The sequence below is a fragment of the Nanorana parkeri genome, unplaced genomic scaffold (assembly GCF_000935625.1).
Source record: "Nanorana parkeri isolate BGI_ZX_2015 unplaced genomic scaffold, ASM93562v1 scaffold597, whole genome shotgun sequence".
Lineage (NCBI taxonomy): Eukaryota > Metazoa > Chordata > Amphibia > Anura > Dicroglossidae > Nanorana > Nanorana parkeri.
The window spans coordinates 595,359-615,346 of NW_017306865.1; the positions used below are offsets into that span (position 1 = coordinate 595,359).

Genomic DNA, 19,988 nt, shown 5'->3' on the forward strand with positions numbered 1-19,988 from the left:
GTTGTAGAGGTTGTACTTATGGGACTTGTCACATATCAATTGCCTTTATATCACTAACAAAGGAATTATCCCCTTCCATGGTCCCTTCGGAGCAGCTGGCTTTATAGATGAAGCCATAACAAATTCTAGACTCATTGCAGCACAATGGTATATGGTTCCAACTTTCTTAGAAACAAAAAGGTATTTTATTTAATATGTTCTCTGTGGAGCTTGTTTCTGTGGGGCCTACATGAATTAAAGTCTAAGCTCACCTGAACCAACCTTTCACTCACCACTTTCCTGTAACTCTTGGGGACATCAGTGTTGGGATCTCTCCTTTGTAGTTCTCTTTCCTGTCTTCACTAAAGAATTTGAATGACAAGAATATTAAACAATTCCGGATAGATTCTCCTTTTCGTTATAAATTGTACATTATGGGGAGTTCATACAGGGGGCTAAATGGAATCTATGGTCAGTTTTATACAGTGGCGTAGTCGATAGCACTTCTGCCTTGCAACACTGAGGATCCCCCGTTCAAGATATTATCTGCAAGGAGTTTGCATGTTCTCCCTGTACTTACGTGGGTTTCCTCCGGGTGCTCCGGTTTTCTCCTACAGTCCAAAGACATGCTTGGTAGGTGATCTGGCTCCTGTCTAAATTGGCCCTGTATGTATGCATGTGAGATGGGGACCTTAGATTGTAAGCTCCTTAAGGGCAGGAACCGATGTGAATGTGCACTGGATAAATTGTCAGCCCTATATAAATCCAATAATAAATAAATGTCTCCGGTTGGAACAGGACTATTTTAAGGACAACTTTACTTAAATGAATAGTTAATTGAAAGTGATCTCCCCACCTTTCTGAGTGTAGTTGGTGAATAACTTACTTTCTTCCACAGTCCATAGATCTTTACTGTGCGACCCTGCCCAGCATCACACAGCCTTTCACAAACAAAACATCCTGGCCATAAAAAAACTAGACTTTTTTATCCAAAGTAGAACTCCAGGCAAAACCGTTGTTAACTAGTTGGATAGAATGAAGAAGTGTAAGAACCTCTGTCAGGATTTGATTGCTTTTTTTTCTTTCTGTATCTTACATGATAGATTCCCCTAGCTTCCTGTATGAAGGATCACACAGGTAGTGAAATAAATCTCCCGACATTAAAAGAAATGGAAACCTGACATAACAAGATAACGAGTTATAAACCTACGTCACTCAATCCAGACTAAATGTAAGTGAAAAGTTTAATATGGAGTTCCACTTAACTAATGGGTCTATCTTGAGCAAGCCCTTGTTTGAGTCTGATTATTTTAAGTAACTCCTGCTCATTCATGAAGTGTTTGCAAAAAATACATCATACATATTATATATCTGAGGATTTGTAGTTAATTCACACAAAGGGAATGTATAGCAAACATGGGGCAAAGTTTCAGCAGATTTGAGCAGTGGGTGGCCCTGATGGCACCCCCCGGCACAGCAAAATTCGATTGAAAGATAGGCAGAGCCGGATGAAAAATATCATCCACACAGTAACTGCATCCTGTCACATGCAGTCATTGTTCAGATATTCACACTGAACTTGTCAGAAGTATATCCAGATTACATATATCACTTGTCAAGAAACTACAACCTAAAACATTAGAGACTGAGAAAGGGGCTCATTGATAGCCTTAGCAGTATCGCTTGAATCATTTTAAATCTGTTTTTGGGCCCTGTGGTGTGGGGTGCTCAGAATGGGGCAAAAGCCTTTTTTACCTTGCGTTAAATTAAGTCAGTAGGGATTAGGGAAGCGAGACTTATTAGATGGGTGATTCAACCATGCATCCACATTGCAATTAAATACAACCTCTCGGTTTCCATGCAATGCTTTGAAATTGGAATTAGTTATGACAGCTCTCTGCCTGTTGTTTGATGAGGAGGTTATTATATAAGACAGGTTATACTTTGCAACTGCTAATATAGCGAGATAATAGTGACCAAGCAAACCTTGAACTGCTCTGTTCAAAAGATTGATGGACAGAGTTAGTAGACTGTGTAGATGGGCAAATCACATTTAATTTATTTATTTGGAATGTTATTAGATATGCACTAGACTAGACACTTAGATCTAAACTAAACTACTAGGACAACTTTATATGCACATGTATTAAACATTTTGCTACCTTCTGCCCTTAGGAACATCGGTTCCAATTTGTGCCCCAATCATTTTAGCAGAGGGATGTGCTCCTGTACCTGCCACAACATATTAGTGATGGTGCTTACAGAAAGTGTCATAGTATGACGCAATAGACACATGCATATATTGTCACCTAGGTCAGGTGTCAATTTAGCGCTACACAGTACTTTATTTTCACTGCAGCACATGGATGCCATGGAGGAACATGCTGGAGCACACATGATAGATGTGATATGTGACATTTCATGTCATTAGTGACTGTGGGGCCCTAAACAATTAAAGTATTGCTTGCAAAATCTGACAGTTTCTCTCAAGAGCCCATATAATTGTTTTTTGAGCCTGACACACTTCCAGCCTGCTTTATCTAAAAAGGTGCCTGAGGCAAGTATTATCTCACCTAGCTCATAACAACTAGTCACATTTATCTTTTTGTGTTTTTCATTCTTTGTGGGGTTTTTAAAAACTTTTTTAAATCTAAGTATAGATCTCTGTTTGTCTGCAGCATGTTTAAATTCACTGTTGGCTGACTCACTATCTCTGCAGGAAGTCTGTTTCAAACTTCAATTACACTTTCAGTAAAATAATACTTATTAAGGATAGTTGTGAACATTCTTCCTGCTAGTTTAAGGTCATATTCCCATGTTCTTGATCTTGACTTCATATAGAAAATACTGCCTCTTATGTTTTTAAAGATTTCACTCCTGTCCCCACCTTGTGAGTGAGGTCTCTAGAACTAAGCACAATTAGAGCTGCAACAACTAATCGATAAAATTGATTATAATCGATGATGGGAATCGTTGGCAACGATTCTCATCATCGATTAGTTGCTTTTTGATTAGTCGCAGCTGCCGCTCTGCTCCTCAGCTCTCCTCCCCGCTCGTGCTGGCTGCAGCGGTCTGTGTCCTTTTTGCAATCCCCGCTGTTCTCCCTGCCTGTGTCGGCAGAGGCAGCGGGGGCACAGACCACTGCAGCCAGAACTAGCGGGGTGGAGAGACCGCTGTGACTGTGCAATCCCCCGCTGCCCCACCTGCCTCAGCAGTCGCTCCATGTCTCCTCGCCCCTGTTCTGCCTCAGCCCGCCCCTGTGCCTCTTTAGCCCCACGTGCCTCTTTAGCCCCGCCCCATTCCTCTGCCTGCTGTCAATCATCAGAAGAGGACCTGGTGGAGAACTTTCTCCTTCATGTCCCTCCTCTGCTGATTGACAGCAGGCAGTGGGCGGGTGCAATAGCCAGCCTGCAACTGGCTATTGCAATTTGAAATATCCAATAGCAGGCTGGCTAAATAAAAATTAAAGTACACAGAAAAATAAAGTTAAATAAACTAAAACAATTTTTTTGGGTGTGTTGTTTTAAATGTATTGACTTGCAATTTTACAATTCACATTATTTTAAATCCAAGAAACAATTTAAAAAAAAATATATATATGTATTATATTAGACATTTTAAAGGGGAAAAGAAACAAAAAAATATATATATATACTTTATGTCTGTAAAGCTGCATTTGTGTATTTTATTTCAAATAAATGACAGTGTTATTTTTTTAATCCTATCCGATTAATCGAAGTTAAAGGAGAACTATGGGATCAGTGTTTTTCCCCATAGTTCTCCTTAGGGTAACGGGAGGACACAAACTAGCGTCCTCCCGTTACCCTAAGCTCAGTATACCGCGAGCTACAGCTCACTCTATACTGAGACGCCGCAGCCGGAGCGGATCCCGACTTAGACGACGGGATCCGCCCAGCTGCGTGAGTGACAGCTGGCTCTGCCTATCTAGAGGCAGAGCCAGCTGTACCCGCCCCCTCCCCCGTCCGTTCCGCCAGTCAGCGCTGGCAGATAGGAGCGGGGAGAGGGGAATCCAGCCCCTCCCCCTGTCACGGCAGAGAGCCGTGACAGGATCGAGAGGTGAGCGAACCCGGTATGTGTTCCCTCACCTCCCGATCTACTGAGCCGACCTGTGACAGTCTCATTGTCACAGGTCGGCTAGAACTAGGAGGTGAGTGGAAATCATTCATCTCATAGTTCTCCTTTAATAATAGGCTAACTAATCGATTATGAAAATAATGGTTAGCTGCAGCCCTAAACAGTGTTCTAAATTAGGTCTAACGTGAGATCTATTTAGGGAAATGGGGACCTCCTTCTTCCTCCTACTGGTGATCCTTCTAGTGATGCACACGAGAATTATTTTTGCTTTCCCCACTGCCAAGCTATAATGTTTGCTCATGTTGCAGTCATCTGCAATATGCACACTCAAATCTTTTTCCTCTGTAGTTCTGACCAACACACTACCCCAATATTATTCTATATTACTGAATTATTTTTGAATAAGTGCATTATTTTTCATTTAGAACTGTTGAACTTTAGTTTCCACTGATTTGACCAATCTTCCAGCAACGCCAAATTCATTTTACTAACCCATCCAGGAATATAAACTCTAATGCACACCTTTGTGTTGTCAGTAAAAGACATGCCTTGTCCACCAAACCTTCTTCAATTATATAACTTACAAACAGATTGAATAGAACAGGGCCTAGTACAGACCCTTGTGGTACAGCACTAGTAACTGGTCTCTGTTCTGAATGAACTCCACCACGTTCTGTTATCTTTGAGGCAACTGCACATCCACTGATCCACCACAACTATTTTATGGGATCATTATGTGAAACTGTGTCAAATGTTTTACTGAAATCATGATAGGCCATGTCCATAGCAGCACCCTGGCCCTAAACATTTGTAATATAGTAAAAAAAATTCTGCGCTATGTAAAGCCATGCTGATTTGGGTCCAGCAAATTGTATGTTTTTAGATGATCATTGATCCTTCTTTTAGGGGTGATTCCATACATTTCATTACGACAGATGGTAGACCTACTAGCCTGTAGTTGTCATCTTCTGCCTTACATTGTTTCCTGTGGCTAGGTACAGTATTAGCTATCTGCTCATCATGGGGAACTTCTGTTAGAGACTGATTAATAAGATCAGTTACTGGTCCAAATACTATTCAATGTAGTTATTTTAGAACTCTGGGATGAATACCATCAGGACCCCTGAATTATGACATTTTAAGCCAGCCAATTCATCTGCCTCTAGAAACCCTGAAAATGAACCTTCACCGCAAGAGTCCATTTGATTCTCCAACTTGTTTTTGTAGTGTCATTTACTGATGAGAAGACTGAACAGAAGTAATTGTTTAAATGGTTTGCAACATCCAGGTCTCCCTCAACATAAGTATTGTACTCGGTTTTCATTTTTGTAATCCCAAATTCTCTTTTCTTCCTGTCATTGATAGTCTTAAAACAGGTTTTGTCTTCTTTCTTCAAGTAGTACTGAAGCCTATAGATAGAGAAACTCCCTCCAAAGTGAGGGCAATCTCTGGTGGTCAGCAAGATCACAAGAACCAGTATGTCTTTTGGAAGTTTTTCCAACTATACTTCTTTTGATGACAACCCAAAATTTGGGTTTTTCTTTCCTTTTCAATGATAATGGTCACCAGGACAAACAGAGAGGATGAATCTCCTTAATGGGGACACAGACAGCAATAAAAACTGGACTGGGGTTCTAATCTCTCTCCACTCTTCACACTTTGTCTTCAATTGCACTTTAATGGATTTAACCATTTCCTCCTCTTTCAGTGCTTAAGCAGCATGGATAATATACGTGGCTTTATTTTTATGTCCTCCCGTGACCTTTAGGAGAACTATGGGGAAAAGCACTGACCCCATAGTTCTCCTTTAAGTGAACCATAATGGCTTTCTTACCTGTTTACTCTTACTCATTTTCCTGACATGCTCTAATTGCCTCCAGGACTTAAGGTGCCCATACACCTTACGACCATCGCAAGACTTTTGTCTTGCGATGGTCGTATGCTTATTGAAAGCTCGTACGATCTGCCCACCTTGGACGGGCAGATCGTACCTGTGATCATCGAAAGCCCGCCCCCCTCAGGGGCGGGCTTCCGATGACGGCAATGCAGAACGGGCAGTAAATAGTGCCCAAATCATGAACTCCTGCCATGTTACTCCACCCTTGTAATTGATTTTTTTTATTCACTCATTTTAGCAAAATTTGTCCTTTTGAAATCTTCTGTTTTTGTATATAAGTTTTTTTATAATATTAAACTAAAAACACTAGAACCCAAATTTTCTCCCACCTCAACATCAGACAATTGATCCCCATTTGCCAGTACAAAGTCTAGAATATGATCTCCTCTGTTTGGACTTTTTACTAACCGTTTTAGCGAGACCCTTCAATACCTCCAACATACCTTTGCTCCTCCTTGTGAGCGCAGTTTGAAAACTTCAGGTAATACTGGTAAAACTCCAGGTAACTTGTAGAAGTCACCCATAATTAAATCCTCACCCTTCATTGTCATTTGAATTATCTCATAAATCCGCATCCGTGTCTAAGTGGTTTACTTTTCCAGCCCGCCTTTAATAAAAGCTGGGGAGATTGGGTCTCCACTCCCAACTTCTGTGAACATTAGACCCGCGTCTAACACTCTCACCCATAATACAGCAACCCAACATCCCGAGACACAATTATACCCTAACCACCCTCACAGGTCTGCAATTACAAATGACATGCATGGGACTGCAACAACTAATCGACATAATCGATTATAATCGATTATTGAAAAAGTTGTCAACTTTTTCAATAATCGATTAATCGGCTTCCGATCAGTTGGCCCTGTTCACACCTCCACACGCTGTGCGCCGTACCTCCTCCCCACCTCACGCTCGCCGCTGCCAGACCCGCCCGCATCCATGCTCCACACGCCGCACACTCACCGCCCACCCACATCCACGATCGGCACAGGGACGCGGGGAGATGTAGTAAGGAGGAGCAGGTGTGGGGTGATGACAGCCGCCGATAGACAGGCCCGATCTCAGAAGCAAGTTGCTGGAAGACTGCTCAGGTAAGCCTGCACTTTCCCACACATGGTGCTCTATAATGTATTGCTGGGATTTGTATTCCTCTATAGCTGATGGTACATTGTGCTGTATATTATACATAGGAATGCAAATCCCAGCAATACATTATACACTTTATGTATAATGTATTGCTGGTATTTGTTGTACTCTTCTATAGCTGCTGATATTCTGCATTGCACAGTATAATGTACTATTGCTGGGATTTGTTGTACTCCTCTATAGCTGGTGATATTCTGCATTGCGCTGTATAGAGGACTACAAATCCCAGCAATAATACATTATACAGAGGTGCAATGCTGAATACCACCAGCTATAGAGGACTACAAAACCCAGCAATAGTACATTATACAGCGCAATGCAGAATGCCTCCAGCTATTATGCACTATTGCTGGGATTTGTTGTATTCCTCTATAGCTGGTGGTATTCTGCATTCATTGCTGTATAATTTTACACTTTCCATTTCACTATATTGCACACCACACTATCTTTCTTTTTTACTTCCACCGCTCCAAGCTTTCTCCTGTGATGGACTACAACCTCAATACAAACTAGTAGTCCCATCACTGGAGCCTTTTTTAAAACTTTATTTTATTGTTTAACCGATTAATCGAACCTAATAATCGGCTAACTAATCGATTTTGAAAATAATCGTTAGCTGCAGCTCTAATCCGATTAACCGATTAATCGAACTTAATAATCGGCTAACTAATCGATTTTGAAAATAATCGTTAGCTGCAGCTCTAGACATGCAACAGTTGGTTGAAGTGATCTTCCTTTATTAAATCGGTAGTTAAACGCCAACACAACATTCAAGTAATGGTTTCCCAGAAGGTGTTTGCAAAGCAAATTAGCACATTAAGGCAGCCTTACCTTGCACGTGATCCCCTCCAGCGCTGAGATTTCAACACTCCTCTGTCACTGCTGCTTCTATCTTCTGCCAGTTTTCTTTGGAGTTTGGCATCTTTGGCCTCTTGATTTGCTGGGCTGGAATGATGTAACTCCCACGATTGTGCACAGGAGTTACTTTATCTCGGTACAGGACCTACAGGCAGGGAGGTGCAACTAAGACATATTCAGAGTCTCTTCTGTCATTAAGAATCCCTACTTTTTTATGAATTTCTATCTGTTTTGAGAATCACTGGATTGATGGATCATTTTTGTAACCGCACAGAACCAATGCTTCTTGTGTGTATTAATTGTTTCTAAGTATAATTTGTAAAACATAAACATAAACATGGAACAATGCAAACATTGATACAAAACAATTCTCCCTATGCAGTTTCATTTTATTGAGTATCTTGGCTATTGATACTGTAACATATACCCATATAACTTGTTCTTCTTAATAAACTTTATTGTAAAAAAAGAAAATTCACAGAAATTAAGTGCATTGTGAAAGGCAATAAAAAACAGTTGGAAGCAACACAGAGTCCTTTGCACAAATTCTGTAACTTTTTTAAGTGTTCTCTGTTAAGTTCTGCCTGTCTTGAGGGGATCATGTATTTTGTTGTGTCATGAAGGTCAGAGCTGTAAGGTTATGCAAGCATTAATGTAATCCTTTCTATATCTATTGCAAAGCTATCTACATGAAAGATGAACCGTGTTAATATTGTTCATTGTATGGCATCAACCATAAGCCTGTGAAACTAAAGAGAAGATGTACAGTTGCCTGGAGAAAAATAGGAGCAAGTGTATTAATACAAAAGTGTATAAGTACACATAGTTTGTACTTTGTTGTCTTCTGTGAGGTGCCTCTTAGATGAGATTCGCACATGTGTTACTGTAACGCATGTGCATTCTTCTGCGTGCTAATGTGCATTGTTGGGGCAGCCCATTAATTTGAATGGGATTCCAATAGCACAAAATAGCACTAGAAAGCAGTGTGAACCGAGTCTTAGCAGGTTTATGTTATACACTAGCATTTGAGTATGTTCATGCATTAGTGTGCTCACTATGGAGCACTCCCTTGGTGTCTGGACTAGACCGTCACCGATAGCTGCAGTCACAGCAAATGATTTGGAAGCCATTATTTGTGGCTCCTAGTCATTGATCACTGTCTGATGACAATGAGAAGTTGACAAGGTTATGGTTACTAATCATGATTACTTGCTTCTCTATGTGTAAAAACACAATAAGAATCAGGCTGCCCCACTGTGCCCATATTTTCCCTCATACTGAAAAATGTAGCAATAATGTGAATGACCTCTTCAGAGCATACACCCTCAAACACAAACACATCACTGAACTGTATTTAATGGCATATAGAGTTACTGTAGTATATATAACATATAAAAGTGTGTAATATACAGCCCAGTGTACAGCTGTCAGGAGTATGTAACGTAGTGCCTTATACGTGGCTGGTCAGTTGAAGGAATAGAATGGGCTGGCATCAGTGCTCTGTAGAAAAAAAGTTCGATTGAGGAAGTGAAAGTCTGTTAGAAAAATAGAGAGGTCAGCATTCTTTCCACCTTCCACATTCTTTCACCATCATATAATAAAGGCTGGCCCAGCCTTATGCCCCAGCACCCAGGGATCAGTGCCCACACCACATGCCAACTGACTTTCCTTCTGTCCTAAATACTGCTCCAGCTGCAGAAGAATTGTGCAGGACCCAGCACTGCCCTCAAAGAGGAACTGTCCCATCCACCAACACACAACCATCGGTCAGATGCAAAGGTACCTTTGTGTGCTGGCCAATAAGGGCTGAGAGGGAGCAGGTAGATGTGCAGTCAGCTTGGGAAAAGGGAAAGAATTTTCATGTGTGCATACTGAAAGGAGACTACAGGGACACTTCAGGATCTGGGGAGGTTGCGGGTTATATACACTGATGCCACCCACCCTCTATCAGTATCATACTTTTCCATGTTACGGGCGGGCCAGCTAGCACCCTCAAAACCACTGACGTTGTGTTGCCAGACCACCCACACCATGGAACAATACCCTTAAAAGTCCTGCTACGAACTCCGGTTTGGGAAGCAATGCTCTGTAGTATGATTTGATGGAGAGGTGTGGGTGAGCTTCATTAGGTCATGATGCATTTCTTCCTGAAATATGACATAGTGGATGCTCTGGGACCCAGGGGAGCAGTGGCCTCACAACTTTGTTCTGGTTGCTTTCAGACTATTCACAAGGAGCAGCTATTATCTGGCTTTTTATAAACTGGAATGGCACCTCTCTAAACATTTGATATTATATGATAGGGCACAAATGTAAGGAAGTTCATACATGGGTCCATACAGGCTGTTGATCTGTTCAATGCGTCCAATGTTCACAAAGTTTTTGTTAGAAATTATTTTTCTCAGCAGACAATTTGAACATTTCCCATTGTGCATCAGCAGCCAGGTTTAATAGAACAAGACATACAATGAATGCACCGGTGTTGCAGAGCATTATGTTTTTTTAAAGAGATAGAACTTTAAAGGATACCAATCATTAGGCCATTGCTGAGCTGCCTCTAAAAATGCTAGGTCCTGCCCTCTTCTACTGATCTTTTAGTTCTGATACTTGCTGATTGCAATCAAGCATGTAGCAAGTGAAACGAGAACTCCTGATCTTTATACCTGTTCTTGGTTAGTGACTGTTTTAAAGCCAGGGGATCAGCATTACAGCTTGATAACTAACCTTTACAGAATGAGGTCAGCGATGATAAGCTAGATGTCTCCTTTAAACATGCTTGATTGAAGTAGCACACAGGGAGCCAAGTGAGACTCTTGGGGCCATCTGGGAATAGCAGCTGATCTGGCACACATTGCTTAGAAGCAAATGAAAACACTAGGCTATTTCCCCATAACAAGCTTGTCCTAAATATAAGCGCTATTTCTCTCTTTTTTAGTTCCTCTGCCCATCTAAAGCTTATCACACACGTTAAAATCCAATTGTGCAATCTCCTTTTAGAGCTACCACACCACAGCTATGCACTAAATGCATGATGTATTTAGCACATGTTATCGCCCTGCGCACAGTAGCACAGGCTAAGCGCACTGTAGCGTTGTGTTGCCATTCATTCTCAGTGGCACCTCAACCACCTCCTGCCTGGCGTGTATAGCAACGCGCGGTACCGCAATAATATGCTCTTCCTTTTATCACTGTATGGCAATACAACGCACCACATGTTATTGCAATACCGTGAATTGCGCTGTCATGTCCGCTGGAAGGCGGAAAGGCATTGAGAATCAATGGTAACAAACCAGTGCACCTAGCTTGTCGTGCTGTGCGCTGTGTCATACCGTGCTCTTAACACACGGATCCTACATGGTTAACGCAGCGCTTTGGGGTGAACCGACCCGAAGATACCTAACCTCCATGTTTTCCAGACATTTCATCGTTTTTTACAAGAGACGTTACTACTTATGACTTCACTAATGTCGATTGTTGTACTTTTGAGTTATGATTTCATTGGCGTTCAATATTTTAGCCAGCCTGTAAACCACTTAACTTACTGCACTTAGAAACCGACTTTTGCTAAGCTAGGCTGACAAAGATAACATCATCTTCCTGCATTATGGATGACATTGGTATTTAAAGCAAGCCAGTCATATCACAAAGTTGAAAAGTACACGCTGGTGTGAAAGTAGGCACCAACAAATGCTTTCATATTCGGTGTTAACTTCTGACTTGTTGGCTTCCAAAGCGTAAGAGCTTAAAGGAGAACTATGAGGTGAGTGATTTCCACTCACCTCATAGTTCAAGCCGACGTGAGACAATTAAACTGTCACACGTCATCTTTATAGATCGGGAAGTGAGCGAACACATAACGTCGCTCGCTCACTTCTCGATCATGTCCCTGCAGAGAGCCGTGACTGTCACTCACGACTCCCTGCAGGGATTTCCCCGTTCCTATCCTCCAGCGCTGACTGGAGGAATGGACGGGGAGGGGACGGGCACAGCTGGCTCTGCCTTTAGATAGGCAGAGCCAGCTGTCACTCATGCAGCTGCGTGGATCTCGACAGTAATGTTGGGATCCGTCCCAGCGGTCTCAGTATACTGTGAGCTGTAGCTCACGATACACTGAGCTTTGGGTCGCGGGAGGATGCTAGTATATGTCCTCCCGTGACCCTTAGGAGAACTATGGGGCAAAACCACTTACCCCATAGTTCTCCTTTAAAGTATATTTCCACTTTTGCAGTCAAATTTTAGAAATCCCCACTTTATGTTTATTATGTGTTCCCATCCCAAAAAAATGTCACTTCTCTTTCTAGTATTTTCTTTGGAGCAGGTTTATATAGGACTAACAAAGGACAATACGATGCACATCGTATTGTGCCCATACAGTCCTCTCGGGTCAACTAAGCAACAGCTGTGGCTCCTGGATGCTACAACTGCAGGCATAAGTTTTTGCTCCATCCCCATACGTCTGTATTTGCCTCTGTGAGAATGAGCCCTAAGGCTGGGTTCACACCTAGGCGTATTGAATAAGTGCGTTTGTCGCGCGGTTCGCGTCGCACATTTTTACCGCGATTCATGGTAAAAAAACGCTCGACAAACGAGCGTTTCCGTGGGCTACTTGGCTGTATCCCAATGGAAACGCGAGACCAAAACGCCCCAAAGAAGTACATGTACTTCTTTGGGCGTAGGCCGTTTTGTATCGCGTTCGGACGGGCGGAAATACGGCAAGGTGTGAACCAGACCCATTGAATACAATGGGATTTAGATGTTTGAGCGTTTTGTAGAGCGTTCGTCGAGCGTTGAACGCGCTACAAAACGTTCAGGTGTGAACCAGGCCTAATACAGAGCGGTCCCTGCTTCTCTCTCCCCTTCTGCAGGGTGACTGGTTTTGTCTCCGCCCCCTCCTGTCGTTTTCTGCCAACATCCTGTAGTAGGTGGGTCCTTCCTACAGTTCCGATCTCTGCACAGGCTGTGCGCTGCACAGTGATAATGTCATCACTACTCAAACACTACTATCTTACATTTCGAGTTTTGTGTAATGTAAATACAACAGGAGACTTCATATGTGTTCTAGCTTGTGAGGAATCCTCTGATGAACGTCTATGGATCATATAAGGCAGGGATCTCAAATCTCCCTGATGTTCAGGGAGTCTCCCTCTATTAGATAGCAGCTCCCTGAAGTCCGCGAGAGAGGCATTTTCTCCCTAAAATGTTTACTCTCAGTAAACCTTTCCGGTAAGATATCAGTGGGTAAGGTTTATCTCTCCAAGTACATACATAGTATAAAACCGAGCACAACCTATTTGCCACATAATAGTATAAAGGCCAGCAATTTTCAGGCTCTATTCAAACCTGGGGGCCGAGGGGTGGTAGTTGCCATGGTACCCATGTACGTTGTATGAGTGACTGCATTGAAAATACTGGGAGCATTTACACAAGCCTGCTCATGCAGGAAAAATGCAAAACAAATATGGAATTTTGCTACTCCGTTCTATCGCAGAATATTGAAAAGTAGACAACCAAAGATTAATAAAGAATGCATCAGGTAAATAAAAACTTTCTGGTTTATAGCCTGTGTAGATTTTATAGACCCTACTGACTTCTTACCTGGTACCTACATAGTACTAGGCTACAGTAGTAACATTAAAGTCAAAGGGGGGGGGGAATTTATCAAAACAGGAGCAGACGGAATCTGGAGTAGTTGCCCATAGTAACCAATCAGCTTCTCTCTTCAGTTTTTTCGGTTAGGCTTAAAAATGAAAAATAGAAGATGATTGGTTGCCATGCACAGCTGCTCCAGTTTTGATAAATTCCCCTCATTATGTTTTTACCCATTTCTAATACTGATGAAATCACTCACAATGAATACAATGAATGCTGCTCCTTGATTTTTGAAAGCTTGTGTCCCACATAATTAACTGCTCCACTGAGCACTGGCCCTGATATCCTGTTTTAGGCCCCGTTCCCACTGCGCGATATGCAAATCGCGTGTTTGTCGCGCGATTTGCATAATGCGCGACATCGCGAGATTTGCCGCGCGATGTCGCGTTCAAGCTTGCATTGAGCAAGCTTGAATCGCGGCTAAATCCGCTCAAAAAAGGGTCCTGCTGTAGCGACACACGACCCGCGACAGCAGGACCCTTTGCCCCATTGGATTGCATTGGAGCGCGATATCGCGCTGTAATTTGCCGCGATATCGCGGGAATTACCGCGCGATAAATCGCTCAATGTGAACGAGGTCTTAGGGTGGCTCCTTTCCCTTGCTGGGTCCTATGGAGTCACCCTTGTGTGTACTAGTAAGCTGTGTATCTCCACAAACACACAGGCACAGTAAAACAAATCACTCCCCCGTTCCCTGCTCCTTCATTCTCCCTGCTAATAAATGGAAAACTACTGGAGACAGCACTGTCCCTTGTCCGGCACAGGAGGTTCAGGGAAGCTGAGCTCAGAGTTGGAGCCAGCTTTTGGAAAACATGATGACTGTAAGTGTTTGGACAAAAATTTAAGGAAACACGTTTGCTGTGCAATGTATATTTGTTTGATCTGGATTTAGTGAAGAAAGTTTGAGAGTTTAATACCGCCTCAAATTCTGAATGCTGCCCACTCTACTATTACCCATTCGCCATCATTACATGTAATAGCCTTCTTTTCTTGATGTTGTACGGTTCATTCTCCCTATTAATCTGCTTCTTCTGGGTTAATGTTGTCTTTCTCATGTCCTTGACTTAATCATTTTAGAGACTTAGGAAGAAAAATTATTTGCATTCACAGCGTGGCTGAGATTGTATGAAGCTTCCAATATTTTCACAGCATTGTTCAATAAATGCAGCTCCGTATGCCCCACTGAGTTGCCTAATCCAGAAAAACAGTAGCACTACAGCTGTAAAGCTTTTCAGTCCCATTAAGGCTCTAAACATTGCATAAAAGTTGGCATAGAACGCCTACATCATCCTGAGAACTTTCAGTCCCCGTCTGGCTTTTTATTTGGGCAGCTCTTCAGTACTGTATGGCTGCCAGACACATCCTCAGGGAAACAGAGGCATTCCCCTTTCATTCAGAGAGATGATGAAGAATTTCGGTTAGCATATCCTGGAGCTCGCCCAACAAGATTCTTAGCTTCCGAAAATACTGGATCATGTGCTTCTACGTTATCGTTTTCATCCTAATTACTTTGCTACCGGGCACACATTTTTTTGTTTTTATCTTTTTTTAATACAATATTAAAGTTTTAATCCTATCTGCCGTTTTATTGTAACCTATCGTAAGCCTCCTGTTAGTAGTCAGTGTGAATGAGGCCTAATGCTATACAAAGATTTATCCTTATATTTCAACTAAGAGCCGCCCCATACAGATCCGTGCGGGTGTCCACACTCGTACGCAGACAGGATGGATCCTGTCCGAGCACCGACACCCGCACAGATGTGCAGTTCGGGTCTCCCATAGAGAAGAACAGGCTGCTGCATACAATCACACACACCACCTGTCCTTCCCAGAAGCGGCCCGATATGGCCATGCACGCCGCATGGATCTGTATGGGCCCACTCTTGGTAGTGTGAATGAGGGCTTAAAGTAGAACTGAAGCCAAAACTTTTTTTTGGATAGCCCTCTTGTCAGGTTTTTTTTTCTGGCCGTGTCCCATTGGAGATATTTATCTTTACTTCCTGTCCAATGGCCACAACAGAAAGTGAGAGGAAATCCCTCCACAGTGAGGAAAATTCCTGGTAGGAAACAGGGTTCAGCAGAAACTTGTTTGACCATTGGAAGATTTCCCATCTATACCTGTTCTGGTGGCAACCCAAAATATGTGACGTTCTTTCACTTTCAGGACAAATACAAAAAGTGAATCTCCCTAATGGGTACACAGAAAACCACCAAAACGTACAGATATTCTGATGCTTCTCCATTCTGCAACCAAAGCCAACACTTTTATTTTCAATTTTGGATACTTTTGGGTTTTTGTGCTACCGGAAAGATATTTTGGCTTTGTTTATATGTCTGCTGCATCATCCTAGGCACAGATGGTCGTTGTATTGCTTCTGGTAGTCACCAGTCTGTGATCTCACCCAGGCCTTTACATTATCATTAGGGGGTGACTTAATGGCTTAAGAACAACTGAGAAGGTCAGGGGAGGAAAAGCAGGTCAAGATCCATTGCAAGACATTAGAATGGCTCTGCCTGGTTGTGTAATGCATTATGCCTTGATCTAGCTTTAAGGAAACATGAAGCGTGCCTTGGTGAACCCTACTTCTGAAACTGCTAGTTGCCTGGCTGTCATGGCCGCTTTCTTCAAAACTTCAAGCATGTACAGTATGTAGAGAAGGATTCTCCACTTTTACATTACTTGTCGAAGCCAGAGGATCAGCATAACTGCCAATAAACTAGCATTTTCAGAGGAAGGCCAGGTACATTCTCAGGGAAGCAGAGGAATTCCCATTTCAGTCATACAGTTGGGGAGAGCAGCGGGGGTTGAAAGGGACACCGACCACTGCAGCCAGCACCAGCCGGGAGGAGAACCGAGGAGCATAGCGGCGGCAACTAATCGAAAAGCAACTAATCGAAAAGCAACAAATCGATGATATGAATCGTTGCCAACGATTCTCATTATCGATTGTAATCGATTTAACCGATTAGTTGTTGTAGCCCTAGTTAGGACTTAGACCTTGTGAAGGTTCCCAATATCAGGAGCAGCTACAAAATATACAGATCCACTTACAATGACAGATTTGAGTTTGTGGTTTTGTTGTGGGTATGTACACATGCAGTATATCATGTACACTTTTGCAGGATTTTTATGCCATTGTTTGTATACTTTAAACATGTTTTCCTTTTAATAATTATTTGTCTTTCTTTTTTGACAGGATTTAAGTGCCCAGTCTGTTCAAAGTTCATTCCCACAGACGAAATGGACTTACATCTTGTGATGTGCTTAACAAAGCCAAGAATAACGTACAATGGTAAGTGTTAGTGTTTCTTAAATGTTATCCTAAGCCTGCAGTGAAATGGAGAATGTCAGTGGGAAACATTAACTTTGGTAGAATATACCAGAAGCTGCTAGATAAATATTTCATCCTTGTTTTCTGAAATTATGGTAAGTGACACATTGGGCCTGATACATGCATTGGGTGCTAAAGATAGCATTTCAGGCCGCCCATCACTTCTGCTGTCTTAAAAAGGTCAAAGTAATTGGTTGCTATGCCCTACAAGAAACGGTCCCTAGAGTGTCGTAATTACTCTTGGAAGTGCAACAAATGGCAGGACTTGAGGCTGACTCATATACGTGTTGCTAAGGTTTATATGAAGAACAACTCTGACAGAACTGTTGCAAACATCTCTCCTGCAAAGAGCCAGAGAAACTATTTGGAAAAGTTGGGAGAGAGTAACGTATCAAATATCCGTTCCAGAGGAACCGAAAGACAAATTTTGTTGCAGAATTGTCTCAAAGCTACGACACAATCTACAATTTACTCCAACATGGAAGAGTTCTTATTTACCTCCACTTTCTTTATCACCGATATGGCCGTATCTCTTTAGGAATTTGTTGAATAGTGCCTTACAGTGGAAGTGTGACAAATAGGAACTATTGAATTTTGAGCAATCATCGGTAATAACAGAAAAAATGTTGCAGGGTTTTTTTATAAATTAGGGCAAAGCTTCTGACTACATACACATCGCCAGATATGTGCTGCAAATGTCTTGCTGAATAGCCCCCTGTAACCTGGCCCAGTATGACTTGTGACTTGCATTTTTCAGTTGATAGGGTTCATGACAACACTACCAGCAAATCTGAGTGGCTGTCCTTGATGTGAGAAAGAAGCTTAATTTTTTTACTTTTTCTCTGCTCAACATTGATCACAAGTTCATTTTTTTTATAAGATTGTTGATTTACTAAAGTAGTATTAAACTCTCAAACTTTTTCAGCTGGCTCCAGCTCTCTCAGCTTTCCTGAACTTCCTGTCCAGTACAAGAGCACAAGGGAAGCTCAGTCTCCAGTAGCTGTCCATCTAGTAACTTGTAGAAGGGAGGATGCAGGAGTGGGGGAATGGCTTGCCTTGCTGTGTGTTTGTGGAGATGCACACAGCTTACTAGCACACACAAGCGTGGCTCCATAGGACTTTGCAAGGGAAAAGAGCCACCCTAACAGGATATCAGGGCCAGTGCTCAAGGGACCAGCTGATTCGGCAGGAAACTAAAACTATTAAACTTCAAGAAGCAGCATTTTTTGTAAATGATATAGTCAGCATTTAATAACCTTTTGACTTTAATATCAAGAACTAGAGCAGCGAGAAAAAGTATGGATATTGTCCATGGCAATGAATCATTTCTCGGCTGTCATTTTCTCACCCACCTTTTCCAATGTCAAATTCACTCTTGGTTGCTTTGGAAGGCACTTCTTCTACATTTCCTTGCTCCATTTAATTCAACCCACATTACATTTCTTTGTTAAAGGGTCTGTTCACTGAAAGTAAATGTTTTGGCTATAGGTGGAGCCTGGAGAACTGAGCTAGAGCCAGGCTTCTTATATGTTTTAGATATTACAATTTTGAGATCTTGCAATAATTCATGACTGCTGTCCACTTGGAAGTTTTAAATGTTCCCACCCACTTTATGTGCTCCAGGACCTCTTGTGTTCTTCAAAATATACAGCAAAAAGATAGATATAGATGGGGCTTTTAAGGTGTCAAAAGAATGCAATCAAAAATAATAATTACATTTTACATACATAAAAAAATAACATAATAATGACGATATCACATATAATAAAATAATTTATTATTAAAAGGTTACAATATCCACTTAATTTTTTTTTTTTCATTTAATACCCACTAATATCCATGATCAAATAGCATAAAACCTACCTGGACTCTGTACAATATACACGATGCAAACATGATTGTACAATATACACTCATGCAAACATGATTATACAATATACACGATGCAAACATGATAGATACAATAAACTTATATATACATCAATTGTATCTGAGTCCAGGTAGGTTTCATGCTATTTGATCATGGATATTAGTGGGTATTAAATGAAAAAAATAAATTAAGTGGATATTGTAACCTTTTAATAATAAATGATTTTATTATATGTGATATCGTCATTATTATGTTGTATTATTTTTGATTGCATTCTTTTGACACCCTAAAAGCCCCATCTATATCTATCTTTTTGCTGTATACCTTTATTAGGGGTGTGGTGTTCCTGTAGTGATTTACACCTTTTGTATTATGTTCTTCAAAATATAAAATACATTTTAAATTAGACAGGAAGATTGGGAAGCCCTCATTATATGTTCAGTCACTATTGTCCCTAAGAGATATGAGAACTTCTCAGTTGAACTTCCCATCATATACCAAACACTAAAATAAGATATACTGTACACTTCAATATTTTCTCTGCTTCCTGTTGCTGACTGCGATGGAATACTGTTCTGGAAATTGCTTACATTTTAAAAAATTTAGGGAAATGACAACAAAAACAATAAATAAAAACTTGTGCAATTACAATTCATCAGATTTAGTCTGGCATGTTTGTCTAGAATGCTAAATATGTGGCAAAAATGACAAAAGCGAATATCACGAGCTGCTCTTCCTAAAAGTGATTGATTTATTTTGTTCTTGTTAGGCCCCCCATTCTCACTTAAAGTTAGACCTGTATATTTTTTTCATTCAGCTTTCGGGCTCCATCTACTATGAACAATGTTGACTCCCACTGCAGCTATTGCATTTTGATAGTCGGCCTTGACGGCCGACAATTTTCCATCTAGTGGCTTCATTTTTTCAGTCGAAGGATGTTGGTCAGGAAGCGGCAGACAGGGACACCCACTGAGCGAATTGCAGCCGGTTCATCAAGAACTAGTTGAAATTCACTCAGTGTGTAACCAGCTTAAGCATGAGCACAACCAGGTAATTTAGAGGTTGTTGTTATGGTATTGGAGCAGAATTGTGTATTTTGGCATCTGTAGCTATTGAAAAATGTGCGTGACTCTCTCACCACCCCCCCCCCCCCCCCCCC

At 41.6% G+C, this 19,988-nt stretch overlaps 1 protein-coding gene across 2 annotated transcripts in view; it reads left to right on the forward strand.

The window, feature by feature from the left end:
* ZNRF2 (zinc and ring finger 2) overlaps window positions 1-19,988 on the forward strand; it is a 103,067-nt gene that overhangs the window by 68,802 nt on the left and 14,277 nt on the right. For both annotated transcript variants that reach the window (XM_018562748.1, XM_018562749.1), the window contains exon 2: window positions 16,825-16,920. In XM_018562748.1, coding sequence (XP_018418250.1) covers window positions 16,825-16,920 — 96 coding nt within the window. The remainder of the gene's footprint in view (window positions 1-16,824; window positions 16,921-19,988) is intronic.